Source organism: Saccopteryx leptura, chromosome 3 (genome assembly GCF_036850995.1).
Source record: "Saccopteryx leptura isolate mSacLep1 chromosome 3, mSacLep1_pri_phased_curated, whole genome shotgun sequence".
In the NCBI taxonomy this organism is placed as follows: Eukaryota; Metazoa; Chordata; class Mammalia; order Chiroptera; family Emballonuridae; genus Saccopteryx; species Saccopteryx leptura.
The window spans coordinates 98,151,806-98,178,792 of record NC_089505.1 but is presented as its reverse complement, the minus strand read 5'-3'; the positions used below and the strand labels follow the sequence as shown (position 1 = coordinate 98,178,792).

General features: G+C 37.9%; 1 protein-coding gene across 23 annotated transcripts in view; it reads left to right on the top strand.

The window, feature by feature from the left end:
- EIF4G3 (eukaryotic translation initiation factor 4 gamma 3) overlaps positions 1-26,987 on the top strand; it is a 343,178-nt gene that overhangs the window by 73,845 nt on the left and 242,346 nt on the right. For 21 of the 23 annotated variants that reach the window (XM_066375310.1, XM_066375307.1, XM_066375323.1 and 18 more), the window contains exon 2: positions 13,370-13,445. Coding sequence is in view for 1 of the 23 variants with exons in the window: in XM_066375316.1 (XP_066231413.1) it covers positions 13,370-13,445 (76 nt within the window). In the remaining 22 variants the exon portion in view is untranslated. Of the gene's footprint in view, positions 1-11,124; positions 11,232-13,369; positions 13,446-26,761 lie in introns of those variants that run through there. The other 2 variants (XM_066375318.1, XM_066375317.1) reach the window with 2 other exon arrangements.

Genomic DNA, 26,987 nt, shown 5'->3' with positions numbered 1-26,987 from the left:
GTTGTACAATGAACTATGTCAACATCTGGAAAATCTGCATAACTTGTACTAATATTTTCCAGATGTTTTGTGCATGATGTTACAAAATCATTCAGAGGTGAAAGGTCCATTTAAAATGAAGTATAAAACACTTAATTTTAATGTAATTATGTATTAAAAGTTAATTGATAATGATTTTAGATTACAGATTGTACCTATGTTTTAAAAACTATTGCTTGTTAAGTTTTAGTGGAATAGCAAAAAAGAACTCTGAATTATCAGGAAAATTATTAACATACTCCTTTTTATTTAACCACACATCTGTAGCAGATCAGATTTTTTTCACGATAACATGTTACAACAGATTGCATGCAGAAGCACATACCACATTTTAGCTGGTTTTCTATTAAACTAGACATTAAAGAGATTTACAAAACTATAAAAGCAATGCCACTTTCCCCCCTAAATTAGAAGAAAAGATTAAGTGGTTATTTAATTCATTTTTATTTTAATTTCTTAAAAAAGATTTTATTTATTAATTTTAGAGGCTAGCTCTACTTTCGGTTGGCTTGCAATTGTCTTGGTCTGGAACCTTGATATAAACAGCGGGGATACTGAGAGAGAAATTGAGTACTGGGGCAGAACAGGAGCAGCTTTTGAGAATTAAGTATTCATAATGTGATATTCTTTGGTTTGAATCATTATGCAAGTTTAGAATTTCTATATACCTATCCATGTTTGAGTGTTAAGTACGTACCAAAATATATTAGAACCACCTAGAAATTACTTTTTATAAAAATATGAGTTGATCTTTTTTTTTATGCTAAGGTGTTCTATTTGTGGACAAGGAAAAGTTAATTTTTTTAAAGTTCTAGGAGTTACTATTTAGATATTCTTCTTGGTTTTATGTTTATTTAACATCATGGCATACAAGTCAGATAATAAATGAGCTTGTTTGGCTTGAGAGCATTGTCATTAGATAAGTGCACCAGGTTGTTGGTATGTTTTATATTGTATTTCAAAACATTCTCTCCTTTGCTCTTTTAGTTCTTTTTAAATTTTTCAAAAATTTGTACCTTTCTGATCTAACTGATCCAATTTATTTTAAAATCTCTTTATAAGCCTGCCATCTTTGAAAAATATTTGATTGTTTTAAAATTTTTTTTAATTTTTTTTTTTTTTACAGAGACAGAGAGTGAGTCAGAGAGAGGGATAGACAGGGACAGACAGGAATGGAGAGAGATGAGAAGCATCAATCATTAGTTTTTCATTGCGTGTTGCAACACCTAAGTTATTCATTGATTGCTTTCTCATATGTGCCTTGACCACGAGCCTTCAGCAGACTGAGTAACCCCTTGTTGGGCCCAGCGACTTTGGGTTCAAGCTAATAGGCTTTTTGCTCAAACCAGATGAGCCCGCGCTCAAGCTGGCGACCTCGGGGTCTCGAACCTGGGTCCTCCGCATCCCAGTCCGACGCTCTATCCACTGCGCCACCGCCTGGTCCGGCTAAAAATATTTTTTGAAGACTCTTAAATTTAAACATGTGATACTTGATACATGGTAATTAGGTTGGCCTGTAGTTTATGAAAAAAGTCATCTTGCAAGTCATCCACATTGTTCCTTAGGCATTTTATCTTTTGTCTTTCAGATTGTTGAAGGCTTGTTTATGGTTTTTGTATTTGTGTCTGAGGCAGGTTTTTAAATGACTTTTTTTTAATATACTGTAACAATTTTTTTTTTTACAGAGAGAGAGTCAGAGAGAAGGATAGACAGGGACGGAGAGATGAGAAGCATCAATCATTAGTTTTTCGTTGTGCTTTGCGACACCTTAGTTGTTCATTGATTGCTTTCTCATATGTGCCTTGACCGTGGGCCTTCAGCAGACCGAGTAACCCCTTGCTCAAGCCAGCGACCTTGGTTCCAAGCTGGTGAGCTTTGCTCAAACCAGATGAGCCCACGCTCAAGCTGGCGACCTCGGGGTCTCGAACTTGGGTCCTCGGCATCCCAGTCTGACACTCTATCCACTGCACCACCGCTTGGTCAGGCCTGAGGCAGGTTTTAACGTGGTAGACGCAGTGCATTGTATAGCTACAGTTTTGGGGAAAAGCCAATCTTTCAGGAATTGTTTTTTCAGATTTTTAATAAATTTTTTATTTAAATTAAAAAAATATCATCTTGGCTGCGCCCATCCTATGTAAGAATTTAAAATCTGCTGAAAAACTTTCTATTTAATAGTTTTTATAATAACATACTTGCCTTTTAGCATTTTATGTTGAAAAGAAATACTGTTTTGAAAGAAAATGTCTTTCTGGAGATTAGGTGTGTCTAGAATGAGGAAGGGAAACATTGGCTGTAGTTATTTCCATACCTCAGAATCAACAAATAAAATAACATTGACTCACATGGATCTCTATCCTGAGAAATTATGTTCAGAGTTGTGAAGGTTTGTAGGATTTTTTTTTTCTCTGTTAGGACATATATATGGGATTTTACAAACTGTTTATTAATTTTAGAGAGAGGGAGGGAGAGTGCATATAGAAATAGGAACATCTGTCCCTATATGTCCTTGCCATGGATCAAACCAGCAACCTCTGCGCTTCGGGATGATGCTCTAACCAATTAAGCTATCCGGCTGTGGCATATATGGAATATTGAATGTAAATGATAAGTGATGTAAAAGTTTGTATATTTTTTCTTTGGTAAGTTAACCAAAATCTAAAGATAACTTAGTTCAGTTTTTTGCTTCGTGATCAAAAATTGACTTCAATCATCTTCGTTAGAGGACCTGCTCTCATAGATGACGCTGAGGAAGGAGCTGGTGAGATGGACTTACGGAATGCTTTGCTTATGGAATGTTTATTGGCTGTCAATTTTTAAATAGGCCGATTTATGAAAATATTTCCTGTGTACTTTGATTCTAAGAATAATGACTACAGACGGGAGAGTTATATTTTCTAAGTGATGATGGTTGATATTTTATATTGCCAATACTCATCATATCATTTTCTTCAGACCAAAACTATATTCACTCAAAAAATGTTAAGTGGGTAGGGGGCTTTGCTAATAAAATGGTATTGATTTTCCCCATCTGTTTCTTTGATAGTTGATGTGGTGGGAACAAGTATTTTCAGCTCCTTTACTTTTGGCATGTGACAGTTGGGTGAATTAATTTGCTCAAGGACCCTAGTTGTTCAGATGTAAATAAGAAAAGCAGTTTCCCCTATTGGATACTCTTCCATGTAAACTGCTTTGAGTTAAGAACTGTTAAGTTCATGTGATAAGCTGCTCAGCTTGGGGAGATCAGTTAAGTCAGAATGAATAAGTTTCATAACAGAGAGAAATCCTGTGTAATTCACTAAAGTGGCAAAGATCAATCAGTATCATAGAATTTTGTCAGATATGGAACAGCTTACATTTTTTTAAGCTTCTCTTTTCATTTTCATGATATCTGTCATATGTTCCCAAAGACCTGCTTTTCCTAACCACGTATTTCTTCCTAGCTTTGTTAAGCTCTAACGACTGAAGTTGGAGAGTTCTTGGTGCTCTTAGGGAATGGTAGGAGTCTGGAGAGTTATCTTAAAATGCCTTGTCATCTAAATAGTCCAGAGAAAAGAAGATCACGATCTTTATGAAAGCAATAATGAAATATTGCTTACGACGTGCCAAGCATATAACAAGCCTTATTTTATTAAGTCTTTCCAGCATTCCCAAAATGTATGGATGAGGAATCAGGTTTTGAGGAGGTCAGATCATTTTCCCCAAGATAATCTAGCTAAATAAGGGAGTTGGGATTCAGATTCTGGTCTTTTACACTTCCGAAGTCCCTGCTCCTACTATGTCTTGTTTGTCAGTGGTTAGCGATGTGCCTGCCACACAATCTAAAAGTAACACAAATAGTTCATTTTGCCCTAAAGTATATCTTGTGTTACAATCAGTGACAGTTTATTGCCCATAGCTTTAAGTTTCTATTATCTGATTAAATAGGAGCCTGATAGGTCTTGCCCTAAACATTTTTATCAGAAAGATAATTCTGTAAGCTTGAGTAAAAGTGCCAGTCTTAGTTTTATGCTTTTGTTAGTTTGAGAAAGTCAAGTGTTTTGATGTAGGCTGGATGCAGACAGTAAGGAAAAAGCAAAAGCTCATACTTGATTTATGGTAGTGAAAAATATTTTGCAAAAGTTATTCTAAAATCTGGCTGAATTATAGCATTTAGATTTTTTTTTTTCTTTTTGTATTTTTCTGAAGTGAGAAGGGGTGGGAGGCAGACAGACAGACTCCGGCATGCGCCTGACCGGGATCCACCTGGCATGCCCATCAGGGGTGATGCACAGCCCATCTGGGGCATTGCTCTGCTGCAACTGGAGCCATTCTAGCGCCTGAGGCAGAGGCCACAGAGCCATCCTCAGCACCCAAGCCAGCTTTGCTCCAATGTAGCCTTGGCTGCGGGAAGGGAAGAGAGAGACAGAGAGGAAGGAGAGGGGGAAGGGTGGAGAAGCAGGTAGGCGCTTCTCCTGTGTGCCCTGGCCGGGAATCAAACCCGGGACTCCTGCATGCTGGGCCGACGCTCACTGCTGAGCCAACCGGCCAGGGCTGTGTTTGGATCTTGAAATAAGAGCTCCTTGTAGACAATTGAGTGGATTTGAATATGAGTTGATCTGTTTCATCAAATGATATCATTTAAAAATTTTTTTAAATATGTTATATTTATGCCTTTATGTTTCTTTTTTTTTTGTGGAACATTATTTCCTGTTAGTCTTTGTCATATTTGCTTATTTACTTTCATTTAAATATTCTATTATACATGTATTTTTTTAGTAAGCCACCTCAAATTTGGGGTCAAATAAAGCAAGGCATAAATGAGATAACATAATGAGAAAATAAACTCTGCCATGACTAGATTTGAAACAAAGTGAGAGAATGAAAGCCTTGAAGTTTTTAAAAGAAAGGTGATAAATTTTTTAATGTATTTATGGATTAACATTTACTTGTTTTTAAGCCTTCACATTCATAAATTTATAATAAAATGAAATATTAAAGTTATTTCTTCTTCACTTCTTCAATTCATTCTTCATATACAATCAGAGTGGTCTTTTAAAAATACTATTAATGTTATGACCCTCCTCTATTTCAACTTTGCCTGCCCATTATCTAAGATTTCATATTGCTTACTAAGCCCTCCCTACACACCTTCAAATGATGTAGTTCCTCTTAAATTTCCAAACTCTGTCATTACACTCCCTGCATATTCCCTTTACTTTAGTCTCATGATACTTGAGCACAGCCGTTTTCTAGCTCTGGACTTTACATTTGCTACTTCCCCCCAACCCCTTCCTAGAATGCTGTTTCCCTTGCTCTTCATAGGATGCATTATTTGCATCCTTCAGATCTCAACTTAGATGTTATTGTTTCTACCTTATCTAGATGGTTAGTTCTTTGTGTGCCCTGAATGGGGCTCAAACCTGCGGCCTTGGCACACTGGGACAGTGCTCTGTTCACTGAGCCACCGGGCCAGGGCCTAATGTCTTTTTAAGGTTGGCATCTATTGATTGTTTTTTATCCTAAGAATTGGTCAGATTTTCCTGTTTTTTTATATATGTCAAGTAATTTTCGATTGTGTTCTAGACAATGTAAAGGTTATGCTTTATAAATTCTGGCTTGTTTGGAGATGTTTTCTAAGGTGGCAGTAAACCTTTTTTTTTTAAATTTTATTTATTGATTTTTAGAGAGAGGGGAGAGAGAGAGAGAGAGAGAGAGAAAGGGGAGGAGCAGGAAGCATCAACTCCCATATGTGCCTTGACCAGGCAAGCCCAGGGTTTCGAACCGGCAACCTCAATGTTCCAGGTCGACGCTTTATCCCACTGCGCCACCACAGGTCAGGCCATGCAGTAAACCTTTTTAGATTTGACTACTAGTTCTTGAGAATTGGTTACATTTTCCTATTTTTGTATGTTGAGTAATTTTAGATTGTGTCCTGGACATTTAAAATTTTATGTTTTGTAGATACTGGGACCTGTTATAATACTATTTAGGTTTAGGGCTCACATTTTGTCTTTGCTTTGGGGCAGGGAGCAGTTCTGATCTTTGAATATGCTACTTTCAATGTATTCCATTTATGGACAACTCAGAGGTGAGCCTGGTGGGACTTGCATGGTTTCATACAAAGAATTAGGGATCCTCCTCCTTCAGTTTGTTCTTTGAAATTCCACCAATACTCTGGCCCACCAGGACTCTTCTTGCCAGAAAGAAGGTTCGTGTTGGAGTTCTACCTGCTTACATTGCTGCTGTGTTGCATAGTTCTATTTACAGGGCCCTTCCTTCAAAACAAAAGCCTATAGATAAAAAATAGTTCACAATAACACAACAGCAGCAAAAAATGGACCAACCCCCAACACCATGTGGGCTATTTCACTAAGGGTAACTCTTTGCACAGTCCCCAGTTTTGTTTACTGCTTAGAGTCTGCAGGTATATTGCTTTTGCTTTGTCTAGAGATTTTTCTTCAGGAATTTTTCATGTAAAGCCAGCAGCTTTCTTTAGTTGTATTGTAGACCTGAGGATTCATAATTATAATTTTGATTGGGCTTGATGTCATATATCCTAAATCTTCTCAAGCATATTCCACTTTCATTTTTTTTTTTTTAAGAGAAATATCCCCCCCCCCCTTTTTTTTTTCTGTATGTTTCTGAAGTTGGAAACAAGGAGGCAGTCAGACAGACGCCCGCATGTGCCTGACCGGGATCCACCCGGCATGCCCACCAGGGGGTGATGCTCTGCCCATCTGGGGTGTTGCTCTGTTGTGACCAGAGCCATTCTAGCGCCTGAGGCAGAGGCCATGGAGCCATCCTCAGTGCCCAGGCAAACTTTGCTCCAATGGAGTCTCTGCTGCGGGAGGGGAAGAGAGAGACAGAGAGGAAGGAGAGGGGGAGGGGTGGAGAAGCAGATGGGCGCTTCTCCTGTGTACCCTGGCCGGGAATCGAACCTGGGACTCCTGCACGCCAGGCCGACGCTCTACCACTGAGCCAACTGCCCAGGGCCTCCACTTTCATTTTTTTTTTTTTATAACTTTTGTGTTTTTTTTTTAGATTTTACTTATTCATTTTTAAGCAGGGGGGCGGGGGAGAGAGAGAGTGAGAGAGAGAGAAGGGGGGAGGAGCTGGAAGTATCAACTCTCATATGTGCCTTGACCAGGCAAGCCCAGGGTTTTTTTGAACTGGCATCCTCAGCATTTCCAGGTTGACACTTTATCCACTGCGCCACCACAGGTCAGGCTCCACTTTCATTTTTAAGTTAAAACTTACATGGATAAATTTTTATTTATAAATTATAACTTTAGCAGATGGCTAGTTTCTCAAGCATAATGAAAATTTTTTTTTTTTACTAATTATACTCTGAAAGTTGGGGTATACCTTAATATAAATCCCTGTATATACAGACTACAAAATATTTGATTTCTAGAAAGTATTCATGATACCTTTTTGGACAATATCATGAACCAAGGTAGGAGAATTTCTAGAACCAAGGTAGGCAATTTGTAGGCAAGTTGATCAGTTACCCTGAAAGTTGTGCTTGTTTATTGCATGGATTTAGAATTGGAGGAATATCTCCTGGAGTGTCATAGTCTCTTTCTTGAATTCTGACCTATTTAGTATTTTTTTTCTGCAATGATGTAAATTAAGATGAAATTCTTATCCTTGTAAAAACTACTTGGAAACTTGGATGACAAACTTAAGTGTAGGATTAGATTTCAAAATGAAATGAATCATAATTAGCATTATGAAATTAAATGGGTTGAAATGTAAAGTCCTCCATTTACATTCAAATGATTTATTACTTACAAACAAAATGAGTTAGACAACTTTGTGGCAATTTTAGATTGAAAGAAAACACACGGAAAATAGTTGATTAGAGTTATGAAGTAAAGAAAACTTACACAATTTATGGGTTTTTTGATAATAGAAAAATGTTTCACTTTACTCTGGTAGAAATATACCACTTGTGCCTCTTGGTGAATAGTCAAAGAAGTGAGAGTTTTCCTTTTACGTACTTATTTAAAATTTGTTTATAAGTATAGTTGACATACAATATATGTGTTTCTGGTGTACAATTTAGTGATTCAAACATTTATATGTATAGTATATGTCTTTTAAAAGAGGTCACTACTGCCCTGGCTGGTTGCTTCAGTGGTAGAACATCAGCCTGGTGTGCAGGAGTCCCAGGTTCGATTTCCGTCCAGGGCACACAGGAGAAGTGCCCATCTGCTTCTCCATCCCTCCCCCTCTCCTTCCTCTCTGTCTCTCTCTTCCCCTCCTGCAGCTCCACTGGAGCAAGGTTGGCCTGGGCGCTGAGGATGGCTCTATGGCCTCTGCCTCAGGCACTAGAATGGCTCTGGTTGCAACAGAGCGGCACCCCAGATGGGCAGAGCATCGCCTCCTGGTTGGCATGCAGGGTGGATCCCGGTCGGGTGCATGCGGGAGTCTGACTGCCTCCCCATTTCCAACTTCAGAAAAATACAAAAAAAATAAATAAATAAAAAATAAAAGAGGTCACTACAATAACTCTAGTAACCATCTATCTGCAGCTTTACATAGTCATTATGGTATTATTGACTCTATTCCCTATTCCATACATTATATTTCCCACAAGTAATAACTGGAATATTGTTCTTCTTAATTCCCTACCCATTTTTGCCCAGCCCCTCATTCCCCTCCCCTTTGGCTACCATCAATTTGTTCTTTGTATCTATGAGTTGTTTCATTTTTATTTTGATTGTTCCTTTATTTTGTTTTTCATGTTCCTCATTTAAGTAAAATCATACAGCATTTTTCTTTCTGTGTCTGATTTGTTTCACTTAACATAATACTCTCTAGGTCCATCTGTGTTGTCGCTAATGGAAAGATCTCATTCTTTTTTTATTCCATTGTGTAAATGTTCTACATCTTCTTTATCCATTCATTTATGGATGAATGTTTAGGTTGCTTCTATATCTTGGTTGTTATATACAATGCTACAATGAATACGGGGTAAATATATCTTTTTTAGTTATGTTTTAATTTTTTTTAGATAAATACCCAGAAATGGAATTGTTGGGTCGTACTTTGGTTCTATAAATATTTTCATTTCTTAGGAACCTCCATATTGTTTGCCATAGTAGCTGTACCAATTTACAATCCCACCAACAGTACACAAGCTTTCCCTTTTACTTACATCAGGTCATCTCCACACTTTTTACTTCTTGTCTTTTTGATAATGGTTGAACTGCTGGGTCTGAGGTGATATCTCATTGTAATTTTGATTTACATTATTCTCATGCTTAGTGATGTTGAACATCTTTTCAAGTGCTGTGTATCTTCTTTGGGGAATTGTCTATTCAGGTCCTCAGCTTCCTATCTGTCTATTCACTCCCATTCTAAGTAACCACTAGTCTTATCTTTATAGCATATTCTGAACATTTTATAAAAATCTAATCATACATGTGTTTTTTTTGTGATTGACTTCTTTCACGTAGCATGTTTTCAAGGTTTATCCATGTATAGTATTTTTTTTTATTGCTAAATAAAATTTAATTGTATCAATATATCACATTTTGTGTATCCTTCCATTTATCAGCTGATGGACACGGGTTATTTTCATATTTTATCTATTTTGAGTAATGTTTCATATATTAAATATTCATGTATAAATTTTTTCAAGGGCATATGTTTTAATTTTTTTTGGTTAAACACCTAAGAGTGGATCATATGGTAACTCAATGTTTAAATTTTTTTTTTTCTTTTTTTTTTTTGATAATGAGAAAGAGACAGGAAGAGAGAAAGATGAGAAGCATTAATTTGTTGCGGCACTTTAGTTTTTCATTGATTGCTTTTCATATGTGCCTTGACCTGGGTGCTACTTCCAAGCCAGTGATCCCTTAACTCAAGCCAGAGACCATTAGGCTCAAGCCAGTGACCATGGGGTCATGTCTGTGATTCTCACGCTCAAGCCGGCAACCTTGGGGTTTTGAACTTCAGTGTCCTAGATTGACGCTCTATCCACTGCACCACCACAATGTTTAAGCTTTTGAGGGACTCTCAGACTGTTTTTCGATGGGCTATATACTATTTCACATTCCCACCAGCAGTGTATGAGGGATCCAGTGTCTCTACAATCTCATCAATACTGGCTTTGTTTTTTTTAAATTGAATTTATTGGAGTGACAATAATGGCTTTTTGATTTTAACTATCCTAGTGGGTGTGAAGTGATATTTCATTGTAGTTTTGATTTGCATTCCCCTGGTGACTAATTATATTGAATATCTTTTCATGTGCTTTTTGGTCATTTGTATATTTATTTTGGAGAAATGTATATTCAGATTATGTCCATTTAAATAATTAGGTTATGTTTTTATTATTCACCTGTAGATGTTTATATATTTTAGATACAGGTCCCCTGTGCATTGTTTTTTACTTTCTTGATGGTGTACTTTGCACAAAAGTTTTTAACTTTGTTGAAGTACAGTTAATCTTTTGTTGTTGCTTCTGCTTTTGCTTGTGGTGTCATATCTAATAGTCTATTGCCAAATATGAGGTTATGCAGATTTATTCTATTTAATTCTAAAAATTTATAGTTTTAGGCTTTACATTTAGGTCTTTAATCCACTTTAAGTTAATTTTGTAAGACATATTCCTTATGGGTCAGAACTAATATTAAAGGGAATATAGCTATTTCCAAAACAACTATATTTTAAATAGTGCTTCTTTTGAGAAATCATGTATAGTATCTTTGTGAAATAGGGTATAGTTTTGAAATTCTGTCCTTATTTTATACAATTTATCTTTTTCATTATTAAAAAACTATGTAGAAGGGAGGAGAAAGTGGAGAAGGCAAAAATTGACTGACATTACTATAGTGCCCTAAAGCTTAAATGAGAAATAATGCAGAAAAGATCTTTTTCATTCATTTGTTTTCATCTCAGTTGTCTGTGTGTTCTCTAAAATAGTATTTGTAGGATGGGGTTGTACTTTCACTTTCCCTTTCAGTGAGGCAGTGATAAAGTGAGGCTGTCTCTTTAAGAATATTGCTTATGCTGAGTTTTGGGATAGTAGCTTTTCCTTGTAGTAGAGTGGGGCAAAGTTTAGAAACATTGAGCTGAGAGTTGTAAATGGAACATTAGGGCTTCAGCAAACTGGAGGAAGATTTCTCTTGACTTTGACTACGTGCTTTCTAACCTGTCAAAATCTACCTATTGAGGAGTGCTGACTACGAGTCAAACCAGAGGTCAGTTGTGATCGCCATTGATCTAAAATTCTCCTAAGGAGTTTCATCATTCATGAAATTTCAGTAAACATTTTGCTTTAAAAAATGATTGGTGTTCCTTCACAGTATAAGTAGAAAACATTCAGATCATTATGTAATCTCGTCATAGAGCCTGGATTTCTCTGATGAAATTTGGTTGCTAAAATTTTTTTATCTGCCTAATTGACCTTTAATGTGAAAATGTAGTGAGTACTTTAATAATTTAAAGTCTATTGTGCTTTAATTCTCTATAATCTTCAAATTTTATTTAATTCTAAATTTGTCTTACTAATTTTATTAAAAGAATGTGTAGAATTAGAATTTTTTTGCATTTATATTTCTAGTTAGTCTTAATTCAGTTATTACATACCATCTGTCGAATCTTGTTAATGATTTTGCTTTTATTTCCTAATGATATGAATTAGCAATTTGAACTACAGAAGTGTTAAATGGGTGTGCTAATGTATGTCAGTCATGAGATTTAAAAAGTAAAAATGTGTTCTGGAGCACTGCACTTGCATATAGTATTACACTGCTCATTGATTGAATTAGAATTTTAAGTGGTGCTATGAGAAGCTATTTGGTTGTTACCCTGAGCTCAAAGGGAAATAGCATCCAATGATGTATGCTGGAGATACAGAGCTTGGTATGAGCTGATAATAAGCTTCATGGCTGGCAGAATTCAGAGGAGTATGCTCTAGTATGAGAGTGTTACGTGCATGTCATTTATTTGAATTTACCTGTTTTTGGCGATAATGTCTAGCAGTACCTATCTCATACTGATTATCTGGGCTTTTTTAGTAGAAAAGATGATTACCAACCTAGTTGCTAATTATCAAAATACTAAGTTATTTTTAAATTGATACATAATTCACATACCATATAATTTACACTATTCAGTAGTACAATTCAGTGCTTTTTAGCATATTTATGAAGCCATGCAACCATAGACACTAATAATTAAAGGACAAAATTACTCTGTAAGATAAGCTCCCTTGGTTTCTTGCATTACCTGCCCTGTCTGTAATAGCAGTCATTTTCCATTGGGAAGGTGATTCAACGTGGGCCAAGAATTTGGCAGTTGTTTAGGTTAGAGTGATACTCCATTGATATTTTATGAGATGAAATACTAATTTAGTTGTCCTATGGATTGAAGGCAACTATATTTTGACCAGGTTGTAATATATATTTTTTTGTAAATGAGAGGAGGGGAGGTAGACTCTTTTATGTGCCCCACTTGGGATCCACCCAGTAACGCCTATCTGGGTCGAACCAAATGAGCTATATATTATCCTCAGCACCCGGGGTCAATGCTTGAGTGGAGCCACTGGCTGCAAGAGGGGAAGACAGAGAGAAGAAGGAAAGGGAGGGGAAGAGAAGCAGATGATCTCTTCTCATGTGTGTCCTGACCAGGAATTGAACCTGGGACGTCCATAGGCCAGGCTCATGCTCTATCCACTGAGCCAGACAACCAAGGCGGTTGTCATTCTTAAAGTGGTAAAAATATCTTACCTGCTAAAAAGTACAGCTCTCAATTTTTGAAGCTGAATAAAATGATAGTATTTTGTCTTTTAATAGAATGTCTTGACAACATGCTGAAACATTTTAAACTTAATTATGCTAGAGAGCCTCTTTTTAAAAATGAGGAGTTGGTGGGTTGATATGAGGGCAAGTAGCAGTTAAAATAGAAAAACAAGGAAACAATTGTATTCTCTATTCCTGTATAGTTAGTGGAGTAGACTGAGTCTTTGTCAGCAATTTCCAGGTTGATGAATTAATTTTACATTTCTGAATTTTCTGCTTATATTTCCTTAGTCTTTTTCTCTAGAAAGTAAAGGTGGTAGATTTTCATCATAGGCCTGAAGTTGGGAGGCTTGTTTTGTAATTTTATTTGTTTTGAGTTTCCATGGAATGTTTATCATGGGAATCACTTTTGGAGAGATTGATCTAATCACATTATGAAATTTGAAATGCTTTGTTTTACAGTTTCTGTGGAGAATTAAGTGTATGACCCGGGTAACAAGGTGTGGGTCATTGACAGAAGTTTGTGGTGGTAATTTTCTCTTAACTGTTAAAGCAATCCATTTTTGAGTTCTCTTATCCTTAACTCGCTCTTGCAGAATTCCTAGAGGACCCGTGCAGCAGCCTCTGGAGGACCGCCTCTTCACTCCCACCGTCTCGGCGGTGTACAGCGCGGTGAGTAACTCGGCCCTTTTGTCCTACTGTGTCTCTTGTTTCTGCGTGTGAGCCATGGACACTATGGGCATGTGGTAGATGTTTTTGCAAAAGGCCCAATAAAATGTTGAATAGAATTAGATTTTTATACTGTAATAAGACTTTTCCCCATCATCTTAATTTAGGAAGTGATGATGAAGCAACATGTTAAGATAGATTGGCTTGTACAACTTTCTTCTTTTTTTTCCTTTATTTTATTAAAATTTTTAAAAACACATTAATTTTAGAGAGAGAAGAGAGAGAGAAAGAAAGAAGGGGGGGGGGGAACAGGAAGCATCACCTTGCTTCTTGTATGTGCCTTGACCAGGCAAGCCCAGGGTCTTGATCTGGTAACCTCATTGTTCCAGGTTGATGCTTTATCCACTGTGCCACCACAGATCAGGCTTCTTTTTCTTTAATAAATATTCACCTTTGGCCTTGTATTGTGATTTCTTTTAGGACACTAGGAGTTTAAATTTTTTTTTAAATTTTTCTTTTTTTAACTTAAAAATTTTTTATTTTAATTTTTTTTTTCTACATGTAAAATGCAGAAAGTTTGGAAAAGAACATTGGTTTTAATGGGAGGAGATTTAATTTTTTATGTTAAATGATTGATTCAGATTCATAAATGGAGTTAAATTTTAAAGGATGATGGTAATAGAATTAGAAGTAAATTTTAGCTGTCTTACAGTGAGCCTAAGAGAACTGAGGGAGAATTGGGGAGTTAGACATATATTTTTAATATTTTAGTTCATCGTACTGTTTATTCCTAGGAATAAGACAAGATGCTTTACAGAAACTCACAGTGTAGTGAGGGAGGTGAATAAATTAACCATTATAATCTAAGGTTATATGACAAAGCAATGATTCTTATTCTTTTGGGTATGAATTATTTTTAGAATTTGAAAACAGTTGCAATGCTTTCTCTTCAAAAAAGAGCATATGCCCAGTGTTTACATGTCATTTCAGAATTTCACAGATGTCCATCAGGCCATTTATATGCTCCAGTTTAAGAACCTCTGATCAGAAGTCTGAATGTGCTGTATTATATGGTGAAAGAAGGAGTTGCTTTATTGTGGAAGTAAAACAAACCTGGAAGGTAGAGAAGTCTAGGCAAAGAAGGGAAGAAAAGGCTTTCCAGGAAGTGAAGATTTAGAGTCATGGTTAATGGAATGGCCAGTAGTCAGCCCAGTTTGGCATATACGGGAGGCTTTGTAGCAGAAGTAGAGAGCAAGATAGCTGTGTTTTGGAGATTTTAACATTGTCCTAGAACTTTATCATGCAGGTACTGGGAAAGTTGATTATTTTTCCTGGTTTGACCCAAACAAGTATCACTTTATAGCTATTGTAGGTCAATGAAATACCTATTAATAACTTTTTAAATTTAGTTGAACTCTTTTTTTTTTTTTTTGGTGACAAAGACAGAGAGAGGGACAGGTAGGGACAGGCAGACAGGAAAGGAGAGAGATGAGAAGAATCAATTCTTCATTGCAGCTCCTCAGTTGTTCATTGATTGCTTTCTCATATGTGCCTTGACCGGGGGACTGCAGCAGACCGAGTGACCCCTTGCTCAAGCCATCGACCTTGGGCTCAAGCCAGTGACCTTTGGGCTCAAGCCAGCAACCATGGGGTCATGTCTGTGATCCCATGCTCAAGCTTGTGAGCCTGTGCTCAAGCCTGATGATCCTGCACTCAAGCCGGCTACCTTGGCACTTTGAACCTGGGTCCTCTGAGTCCTAGTCCAACGCCCAATCCACTGCGCCACTGCCTGGTCAGATGAATTTACTTGAACTCTTAAAATGAACACATTTTGGATGATAAATTATCTGATCACACTAGTAATTGGAAACCTTCAGTTTATGTTGAGAACAATCTTTAATTCTGTTATAGTACAAACTTTTTTTGGGCCAAGAGTTTGCTTTGGTTTTATTTTTATATTTTAGTACTGAGCTTTTTTGGTTAGGCTTAACTCTTAAAGTAAAACTTTTTCTAATTATAAAAGTACACCATTACCATTGAATTATTATTTTCAAAATTAAGGTAGGTAAAAGAAGAAAATGAAAATTTCTAGATTGATTTCTAGAGAAAACTATAACCATTTTTTGGTATAATTTCTTTTATCATTTTTGCGTGTATTGTAATCTCTGTATAAGATTGTGTATTCTAAATTGTTAGTTTCTATTATACTAGCTTTTTTTTATGCTATTCAAAACATCTCTTGTAAAAAAAATTTGTTTTAATTAAGTGAGAGGAGGGGAGATAGTGAGACTCCCTCTTACGCCCCCCACTGGGTTCTACCCAGGAACCTCCATCTGAGCTGATGCTCAAATCTGCTGAGCTATCCTCAGCTTTGAGGCTGATGCTCTGACCAGCCAAGCCACTGGTTGCGAAAGAGGAAGAGAGAGAAGGGGGAGAGGGAGGAAAGAGAAGCTGATGTCACTTTTCAGTGTGCCCTTACTGGGCTTAAAACCTGAGACTTCCACATGCTGGGCCAATGTTCTATACAGTGAGCCAACCGGCCAGGGTCCAGAACATCTTTTTTTTTTTTTTTTTTTTTTTTACAGAGACAGAGAGAGAGTCAGAGAGAGGGATAGACAGGGACAGACAGACAAGAACTGAGAGAGATGAGAAGCATCAATCATTAGTTTTTTGTTGCAATACCTTAGTTGTTAATTGATTGCTTTCTCATATGTGCCTTGACTGTGGGCCTTCAGCAGACCGAGTAACCCCTTGCTTGAGCCAGCGACCTTGGGTCCAAGCTGGTGAGCTTTGCTCAAACCAGATGAGCCCACGCTCAAGCTGGCGACCTCGTGGTCTCGAACCTGGATCCTCCACATCCCAGTGTGTGTCAGGCAGTATTCTTTTTTTAAAAAAAATTCATTTTAGAGAAGAGAGAGAAAGAGAGAGAGAGAGGAGAGAGTGGAGGGGGTAGCAGGAAGCATCAGCTCCCATATGTGCCTTGACCCAGCAAGCCCAGGGTTCCAAACTGGCGGTGACGTCAGCGTTCCAGGTTGAGACATTATACACTGTGCCTCCACAGGTTAGACTAGGCATTGTTCTAAGTGTTGGGAATATAATAGTGAGCAAGCCAAATCATCAGTTCTCATGGAGCTTACCTTTTTTGTGAGCTAGAAATGACAAGAAACAGATATATATGCAATATATTAGTGGGTGGTAAAAAGTGCCTTAATGCAAATGAGGCAGTATAAAGGATGGAAAATGACTGCCAGTCTACTTCATCTCAGGCTCAGGGGAGTTCTGTCTGAAAAAGTGGCATTTTTTAAGTGTACAAATTTTAGAAGTGAGAGAGTAAGCTTTGCAAATTTCTAGGGACAGAGCATTTCCAGTAGAAGGGACAGCAGTGTAAAGGCCCAGAGACAGCAGCATGCATATGTGGTCTTAGAACTGCAAGGAAGCCAGTGTGGCTAGAATACCAGAAAGGTTGGAGGTAAAATTCAAAGAATTATCTGGAACATTATAGACCATGGTAAAGATTTTGGATTTTAATCAGGATATGATAGAAAGCTGTTGGAAACTTAAGAGCTAGATCTGAATTTCCTTTTAAGAGAAAGTAGCTACTATAGAAAGAGTAGACTGTGTTTAGGGCAAGTGGTTGTGGTGGTAAAGTAGAATCAAGGAGGCCAGTTGAGAGGTAATTGTAGAAATAAAGGCAAAAGATGATGGCTTGCTCTAAATTGGTAGTGGTAAGACAGATGAGTGGATTTGGAATGTATTTTAAGAGTATTATATGATGATATCTTGAATGTGGGATGTGGGAGAAGGAAGAGTAAAGGATGATGTCATGGAATTTGTATTGAACAACTGAGAGAATATGGTCCTGTTTATAGAGATGGGTGAGGAATAGGTTTTTCTTGAGAAAAATTAATATATGTAAATGTTATTTTGGTGAGTAATTAAGCATTAGATTGTTTGCAGTTTTCCTTATTAGAAATAACTTACCTGACCTGTGGTAGCACAGTGGATAAAGTGTGGACCTGGAACGCTGAGGTTCCTAGTTCAAAACCCTGAGCTTGTCTGGTAAAGGCGCAAATGAGAAGCAACTACTATGAGTTGCTGATTTCTGATCCTCCCCCCTTTCCTCTCTCTCTCCTCTCTCTAAAATCAGTAAAAAGAAAAGAAATAACTTAATTGAATTTAAAGCATTTTCTGTATTTTGGATTATTTTGGTAGAATAATTTCCTATAAATGCAATTGTTGAGTTACAAGTATGGGCATGTCATTAAGATTCCTCATAAATAAGGATATGTGACTTGGTAAACTTAGTACTTTAGAAGATCATCAAAATTCTGTGACAGCACAGTGCCTGTTACACAGTTTAAATGAAATGTTTTGGCCTGATCAGGCGATGGTGCAGTGGATAGAGCGTCGGACTGGGATGCAGAGGACCCAGGTTCGAGACCCCGAGGTCGCCAGCTTGAGCGCGGGCTCATCTGGTTTGAGCAAAAGCTCACCAGCTTAGACCCAAGGTCGCTGGCTCCAGCAAGGGGTTCCTCGGTCTGCTGAAGGCCCGCGGTCAAGGCACATATGAGAAAGCAGTCAATGAACAATTAAAGTGTTGCAACGCGCAATGAAAAACTAATGATTGATGGTTCTCATCTCTCTCCGTTCCTGTCTATCTGTCCCTGTCTATCTCTCTCTCTGTCTCTGTAAAAAATAAAAAAATAAAAATAAATGGAATGTTTTGAATCTAAGTTTTTGAATTTTTGAGTTACATAAAATTTGACTTTTACTAGTTAAAGCTTCTGCCGTATATGTAGTCTTCAATTTGAATAGTGGTATGTCAGTTTTTTTTATCAGTTATTTCTATTTTTAGTAATTTAGGTCTCTGCCGTACCTTTACAGCGTTCTGTACACATTAACTGACTGTGGGGGAGTGGTGGACCAGGTTCTTTGATAGTCTTAGTTCACCTTTTTTGAAGCCACAAGATTATATTGGTCCATATATTGATCATTATTCCTCTAGGGTCTAGATCCATTAGTATCATTTCTGTATCATAAAATAAAATCTAACTCTCAGTTCAACTTTTCCTGCCTCAGCATATGGTGCCCATATGTCACTTTGAGTTGGTTAAATTCTTTGATAGGTGAAAACACTCCTGGCTAGTCTTAAAAAAACTATACAATCAAGATTTTACTTTTTTTTTTTTTTTTTTTTCATTTTTCCGAAGCTGGAAATGGGGAGGCAGTCAGAAAGACTCCCACATGTGCCCAACCGGGATCCACCCGACATGCCCACCAGGGGGCGATGTTCTGCCCCTCTGCGGCGTTGCTCTGTTGCATCCAGAGCCATTCTAGCGCCTGAGGCAGAGACCACAGAGCCATCCCCAGCGCCTGGGCCATCTTTGCTCCAATGGAGCCTCGGCTGCGGGAGGGGAAGAGAGAGACAGAGAGGAAGGAGAGGTGGAGGGGTGGAGAAGCAGATGGACGCTTTTCCTGTGTGCCCTGGCCGGGAATCAAACCCAGGACTCCTGCACGCCAGGCCGCTGAGCCAACCAGCCAGGGCCAAGATTTTACTTTTTGATGTTTGATATACAGGCTTTATACTCTTATGTCAGCCATTTTAGGTAGATTCTCTGCTGATAAATTAAGTATAAAAGTAGGATTCAACTTTTGTAATGCCTTCATATTACATGTTTTATCCTGATTTTTATTTACTTATTGTAGCCTGGTTTATATACGTTTCTTCTTGAATCATTTATCAGAGATGAGCAGTATACTTTTGTTATTATTCCTCGTTAACCATATTCATATTGGAGTGATAGATCATGTGAACAAAATGACTAAAGCCAGTATTTTTAAAATTCTGGTAAGGAGGGCAGTACATATATATTATATGGTAGAGAGGAAATGGCAAAACTAAAGAAAGAGGCGTGAGCTAATTTGAAATATACACTGATAACTCTCAGCCTGCTTCTGAAAAAAAAAAAAGACTATGAAATTTTACCATGTATATTTTTGGCCTATATATTTTATTTAGAGAAACCATATTTTATAACTGTTAAGCCAGCATTTTTAATGTAATTACTGAGAAAAACAATATAATTTTTTAATAAATTTTTTTTGGAATAATGACATTTCTACAAGAAACAGCATTCTATTTCCTAGGGGATTAGAGGAGTTCTATTAACTGCTTACTTAAAAATTTCTATTAATAAATTTTTAAATTTGAATAAATTATTCTTAAATGATATAACATTTCATGATTCTTTTTAGCCAGCTTATTCTTTATCAAGTCTTTTTTGGGGGGAGGAGAGAAGGATAAACGGACAGGAAGGGAGAGAGATGAAAAGCATCAATTCATTATTGCGGCACTATTGTTGTTTATTGATTGCTTTCTCATATGTGCCTGACTAGTGGCTTCAGCTCAGCCAGTGACCCCTTGCTCAAGCCAGTGACCATGGGATCGTGTTTATAATTCCATGCTCAAGCCAATGACCCCACACTCAAGCTGGTGAGCCTGCACTCAAGCCGACAACCTTGGGAGTTTCAAACCTGGGTACTCAGTGTCCCAGGTTGGTGCTCTATGCACTGTCCCGCCACCTAGTCAGGCTTATTCTTTCTAAAGTCTTGATTCTGTCATTCTATTTCTCTGTCATCTACTTAGAGAATCTTACTTTTATGTCTTTTTCCAAGTCACTGATGAGTATTGATTAGGTCAACATGTCATTGGAGACCCCTGCACAGAGACAAAATTTAGCATGAGATGATTATCATTCCTTAGGCAGTGGTGTCCAGTCAGATGTAAATCCACTTAATTGTCCTATAATCCAGCCTAGACTAACAATCCATCCCCCCCCCCCCAATGGTAAATGCACATTGCTTGAAACGATTGAGTTTTTTTTCTTCATTCTATTGTTATGTATTACATTGATCAGTTTTCATATATTGAATCACCGTTGCATTTCAGGAATAAAACCTATTTGATAGTAGTGTGTAATTCTTTTAACATGCTGTTTAGTTCTATTTGTTAGTATTTGGTTAAGGATTTTTGCATCATTTTTCATAGATGTAGTTGGTCTGTAGTTTACTTAAAGAGTCTTTGGCTTTGAAGTATTAGGGTGATACTGGCCTTAAGAACTCCTTTGGTTTTTTTGGAAAAGATTGAAAAAAGCTGATATTAGTTATTATTATTATTATTTTACATGTTTGATAGAATTCACCAGTGAGGCCATCAAATTCAAGGCTTTTCTTTATTGGGAGATTTTTTTATTACTGATTCAGTTTCCTTACTAGTTATAGATCTATTCAGATTTTCTATTTCTTTGGTATTTAATCTTGGTAGATTTCATGTTCCTGGGAATTTGTTCACTTATCTATGTTATACAATTTGTTTGTGTTTAGATATTTCTTAATGTTGGACATTGGTTTAATGTTCAAATCAGAATTCTCCAGTCATTTGGAAATATCTAGGTCAGTGGTTCTCAATTGGAGATGATTTTGCCCCCTAGGGGACATTTGGCAATATCTGGAGATGTTTCTGGTTGTCACGGCGTGGGGGTAGGGAGAAGAATGTGAGTGGCACTCAGTGGCTAGAGGCCAGGGGTGCAGCTAACCATTCTAAAGTGCACCAGAGCGCCTCACAACAAAGAATTATCCAACCCAAGATGTCAATAATGCCACTGTTGAGAAACCCTGACCTAGAGTTTTCTTAAATGTTAGGCAAAATTAAGGTTACTTAAATTTGTTAACATTCATTTCGCCAGCTAGTATTAGTTGAATACCTGTTGTGTACTCTTATCGTTTTGGAAAAAAACATTGATATGAAAGTAAAAAATAATAATTGAAGTCAGTGCTTTCTCTGAAGGAGATGAAGAAGATATGACATTGATAACAAAAAAATTCTTATTAGATATGTGAGAGAAGCCTGCGAACATGGCAGTTTAGATGCAAATTAGCCCTTCATGGGGTGGGTGGTAGTACACAAACCTTCCCAGTAGATGTTGGCAGAGGATCCTAGGCTTTCAGGTGGGCAGAGCCCTCTTTGTAAGGGGAGCTGGGTGCTCTGGAGACAGCACAGGGTGGGAGGCAGGGAACTGGAGCTGTCCAGTGGAAACATGCTGCTGAGCACTTGAAATGTGGCTAGTGTGACTGAGGAGCTGAGTTTTAAATTTTATGTAATTTTCATTAATTTAAATTTAAATAGTTGTTTATGGTTATTACATTGGAAAGTGTAGCTTTAGAGGGTGACCAAGTCCAGATCATGACAAATTTTGTAAGGCTCTGATAAAGCATTTGCATTTTATATGACATACAGAAGAAGCTATTGAAGGATTTTTGGTATAAGCATGATATGATAAGATTTAAATTATTAAAATGCTTTGGCATTTATTATATTAGTGGATGGATTGAGATTTATGGTTTAAGTGGATGGCAGAATGGATATTAAAAGCCTCTCGGTGGCTCTAGAATCAGACCAAATGAATTCAACACAGCAGCTCTGTGTGTCACTGAGTAGGTAAGTTCCTTAGCTTCTTTGCACCTCAGTGTCCTTCCTTATTAATAAAATGGAGGTAATTAATATACACATCTCAAAAGGTCACTATGAAAGTTAAATGAACAAATCCATTTAAAACTGATAAAACCTAGCATGTAATCATCATTCAGATACTTACCAGCAGCTAAATGAGGAAACTACTAACCACTCATTTGAAACAAAACCTGAACAAGCTTTATTTGATATTGGATAAAATGCTTCTGTTTAGTCATTTTAATAACATGGCTTTTAAAACTTGAGTATTTTAAATATTTGTCATACAAGGTTATCTTTGGAATGTTTAACTTCATTAAAATAACAAAGTAAGCTCTTTAATAAACTAATAAATGTATATCATAGAAAACCAAGGAAATTAGAAGATAAAGACATAGTATCATTACTCATGTGTTATATTTTTAGGGTATTTGTATATAGGGGGTCCTTGGGTTACAACAAAGTTTGTTCCTATGACAGTGACGTAACCTGAATTTTGGTATAAGCCAAAACACATCCCAGCCTAAGTCACTTATGTATCCTATCACTGTTGTAAAATCATAATCTAGACCAGCGGTTCTCAACCTGTAAGTTGCGGCCCCGGCGGGGGCCAAACGACCAAAACACAGGGGTCGCCTAAAGCCATCGGAAAATACATATTAGGCGACTCCTGTGTTTTGGTCGTTCGACCCCCGCCGGGGTCGCGACCCACAGGTTGAGAACCGCTGATCTAGAACATAGAAACACACTAAGCCACGTAAAAAGGAGAAGGACATAAATGTACTTTATACTGTATGTAGTAACAGAAAAATGACAAAAAATGAGTGTAATGAAAGTACAATGCTAATACGTCTCAATTTTTTAAAGTTTTTATGAAAGTGAGCATTGTAAACTCAAAAAAACGTATTGTGTAGACTGTTGTAACCCAAGGACCCCTGCATGTATGTGGTGTGTATGTGTATATTTAGCATATAATTTTTGTTAAAAATTCTGTGTGTTTTTCTGCATATCTTGATGAAACTTAGGATTTCTTATTAATATTTAATGTGGATTTGCTCATTAAATGTTAAATTACATACCTAATTAAAATATTTAGTATGTATTTACTGGATTTTACTCCTTCAAAAGAAGAATTGACCTTAAAAATATAGAGGTTGTGCCCTGGCTGGATAGCTTGGTTGATTGGAGCATCGTTCTAATGTGCAAGGGTTGCGCTTGTCAGGGCTCATACCGGAATGGATTGATGTCTCTCTCTCTCTCTCTTTTTCCCTCTCCCCTTCCTTCCTATCTCTCTAAAATGAAAAAAAAAACAACCAAAAACCCAAAACATACTCTGTATTTTTTTAATATTAAATGTCAGCTATAAATGGCTTTTGAATTTCTCAGATAAGAAAATAGTAGAAACAATAATCAAGTCCTTTAATGTTAGAGAACTCTGTAAATGTGTTTCTTTAAATACTGGGATAATCCCTTCAGGGCCATTTTACAAGCAAAACAACTGAAAAGGGACCACTTTAAAAATGAATTATAGGAAATTGAACTGTCATAAGTAATTGTATAATAAATGGAGTTGTAATTATTTTAGGAAAAATGAAACAGAACATTATTATTTCTAGATGTGGATTTACTATTGTTGTGAAGTTGGTGACATGAATAGAGGGGGTCATTTTTTACTGTAAGCTTTGATAGACATGGAAACATTTGACTTCCACTTCATACAATTTCCTTTTTATCTTTTCAAAGAACATTCTGGCTCTCAAGAGAATCCTGTTGGCAAGAGATTGTAAAGGGTTAGCATCTTTGTCCATTGTATCATTCTGTACTTGTTTAATTGCCATATAAAGTGCTGATTATTCAATAAAATGGTATGAAATTTCTTTAACTGTTACAAATACCAAAGAACCTTGACTATATTATTAAATTTTAGATTTGTAAAGTCAGCAGTTTGTTTTTATTTTTTATTCATTTAATCAGCATTTATTTAGTAACTTTGTAAAAAAATTCAGAAAAATTAGGAGCACGTGTCAAATTATTATTTCAGACTTTTAAAGGCCAATTCAGAGTTTTTCCTTACTGAAGACATTTATAGGAAAGAGGTATAACAGTAAAATAACAGTGAAAAACAGACTCAGCTGGATTAGGTGGGGAGCTTTTGGAAGAAGTCTTTAAATTTCTGAAAATTAATCAAACATTTTATTAGGACTTATTTTCCAGGAGAAGCCAAGAAATTACATCACAAAAATATTTGACCCAGGCCCTGGCCGGTTGGCTCAGCGGTAGAGCGTCGGCCTGGCGTGTGGGGGACCCGGGTTCGATTCCTGGCCAGGGCACATAGGAGAGGCGCCCATTTGCTTCTCCACCCCCCCCCCCCATTCCTCTCTGTCTCTCTCTCCCCCTCCCGTAGCCAAGGCTCCATTGGAGCAAAGATGGCCAGGGCGCTGGGGATGGCTCCTTGGCCTCTGCCCCAGGCGCTAGAGTGGCTCTGGTCGTGGCAGAGCGACGCCCCCTGGTGGGCAGAGCATCGCCCCTGGTGGGCGTGCCGGGTGGATCCCGGTCGGGCGCATGCGGGAGTCTGTCTGACTGTCTCTCCCCGTTTCCAGCTTCAGAAAAATACAAAAGAAAAGAAAAAAAAAAATTTGACCCAGCCTGGCCTGTGGTGGCGCAGTGGATAGAGTGTCAGACCTGGAATGCTGATGTTGCCAGTTCAAAACCCTGGACTTGCCTGGTCAAGGCACATATGGAAGTTGATGCTTTCTGCTCCTCCCTCTCTTCTCTCTCTCTCTCTCTCTCTCTCTCTCTTTTTCTGCTGTCCTCTCTCTCTAAAAATGAATAAATAAAATCTAAAAGAAAAACCCCCAAAAACTATTTGACACAGACCAGGTTTGGGGACATAATTCTTTTTTTTTACAGAGACAGAGAGAGAGTCAGATAGGGACAGAGAGGAATGGATAGAGCTGAGAAGCATCAATCATCAGTTCTTTGTTGCGCACTTTAGTTGTTCATTGATTGCTTTCTCATATGTGCCTTGACCGCGGGCCTTCAGCAGACCGAGTAACCCCTTGCTGGAGCCAGCGACCTTGGGTCCAAGCTGGTGAGCTTTTGCTCAAACCAGATGAGCCCTCGCTCAAGCTGGCGACTTTGGAGTCTCGAACCTGGGTCCTCCACATCCCAGTCTGATGCTCTATCCACTGCGCCACGGCCTGGTCAGGGTGGGAACATAATTCTTATGCTAATTTATGTGTTGGGGTAGGTTCTATGGGAGAAAAAAGGAGTAGGAGAAAGAGTTAGCTTGGTGTGCTTACACTTCAGAAAGATAAAATGTAAACAAAAATTGGTGAGTAGTTAAGAGAATTAGAGGGAAGAAAATGTTTAACATTTCAGTGGCAGTGAAGAAAGCTAAAACCAAACAGTAACATAACACTAAATAAAAGCAGACTCCTCAACTGACAAAGCCGTGACTGTCAGCCCGCCAAAGCCCATGTGCTTTCCTCTTAAGGTTTTTTTTTTCTCAAGCTGTAGCTTGTTCATTCATCACACAATTTTGAACATCTACTTGCAAGGCATTGTGTAGAGCAGTGATTTTCAACCTTTTTTGAGCCGCGGCACATTTTTTACATTTACAAAATCCTGGGGCACACCACCTATGAAAATGACACAAAATGACACTCTAACTCAGGGGTCTCGAACTCGTGGCCCGCGGGCCGCACAAAATTATTTTGAACTTCGTGGATTAGTCTGCGGGCCGCACAAAATTATATTGAACTTCGTGGATTAGTCTGCGGGCCGCACAAAATTATTTTGAACTTCGTGGATTAGTCTGCGGGCCGCACAAAATTATTTTGAACTCCGTGGATTAGCCTGCAGGCCGCACAAAATTGTTTGGCGGGCCGCGAGTTTGAGACCCCTGCTAACTGTTAGAATTTATTTAAAGTTTAAATAAATTACATTTATTTAAAAAAAAAGTTAAATAAAAAAGGATAACCCCCTCATATATACAGTCCCATGTAACATCCCCTCATATACAGTCCCATATAACCTCATATATACAGTCCCATGTAACCCCTCATATATACAGTTCCATGTATCCCCCTCATATATTCAGTCCCGCTAATAGATACTGGAGCTTTCATCAAGGTTGTGAGTTCAAATCAATTTGGCAAATACTCTCTCTATATAGAGACTGGACAAAAACAATTTTAGAAAATGTTGGGTACTTGTGTAACATAAGTCCTCAGAGCATCTCTACTGTCAGATTGAAAAGTTTGCTTTCTAGTAAGGATTCTGATAAATACTAGAGTTCTCCCTGAGGTTGTGGTTCAAATCCCATGGTCAGCTGGTTGCAGGGGCCTTGGTTCTGTCTGTTTTGATGGTGTATATAGAGATTTGAGCTCTTTAAGAAGATGACCTTCAGGAGGCCATATACAATATAGATAACATTGTGATGCATTGTATATCACCCTCTGCGGGGGCCTCTTTTAAAAAGAAAAAAGTCAAATATCTATATACACCATCAGGATAGACATAACCAGCTGAGGTTGAGGCTTCATCTAGTGGTGGCAACATTTTCCTCCAGTCCTGACCAGGATTAGAAATCGGGACCATGGGAAGGAGTAGCAGCTTCAACTACTCGCTGCGGCCACACAATGACAAGTGCGCGGCAGCCCGACCAGGGACCTTCCTAGGTGTGGATGAGAGGCGGCCTACTATTGGTTCATCGCTAGTGGTCGGGATGAATCCTAGAAGGTGATTGGTCAGTGAGCGTTCCCTGTGCCTCCACTCTTCCTGTCGCTGATAGCTGGAGGGATTGTGAGGAGAAAGTGTTCGGATGGAGGCGGCTGGCGGCGGGCCGGTTAAATAGCCTCTGCGGGCCATATGCGACACGCTGGCCGTAGTTTGGGGACCCATGTTTAATTTCCCCATAGCACACCTGACCATGTCTCACGGCACACTGGTTGAAAAACACTGGTGTAGAGCATAAGGAATACAGTACTCCCTTCCCTGAGGATGCTTACAGCCTAGCAGGGAAGCTGAAACTG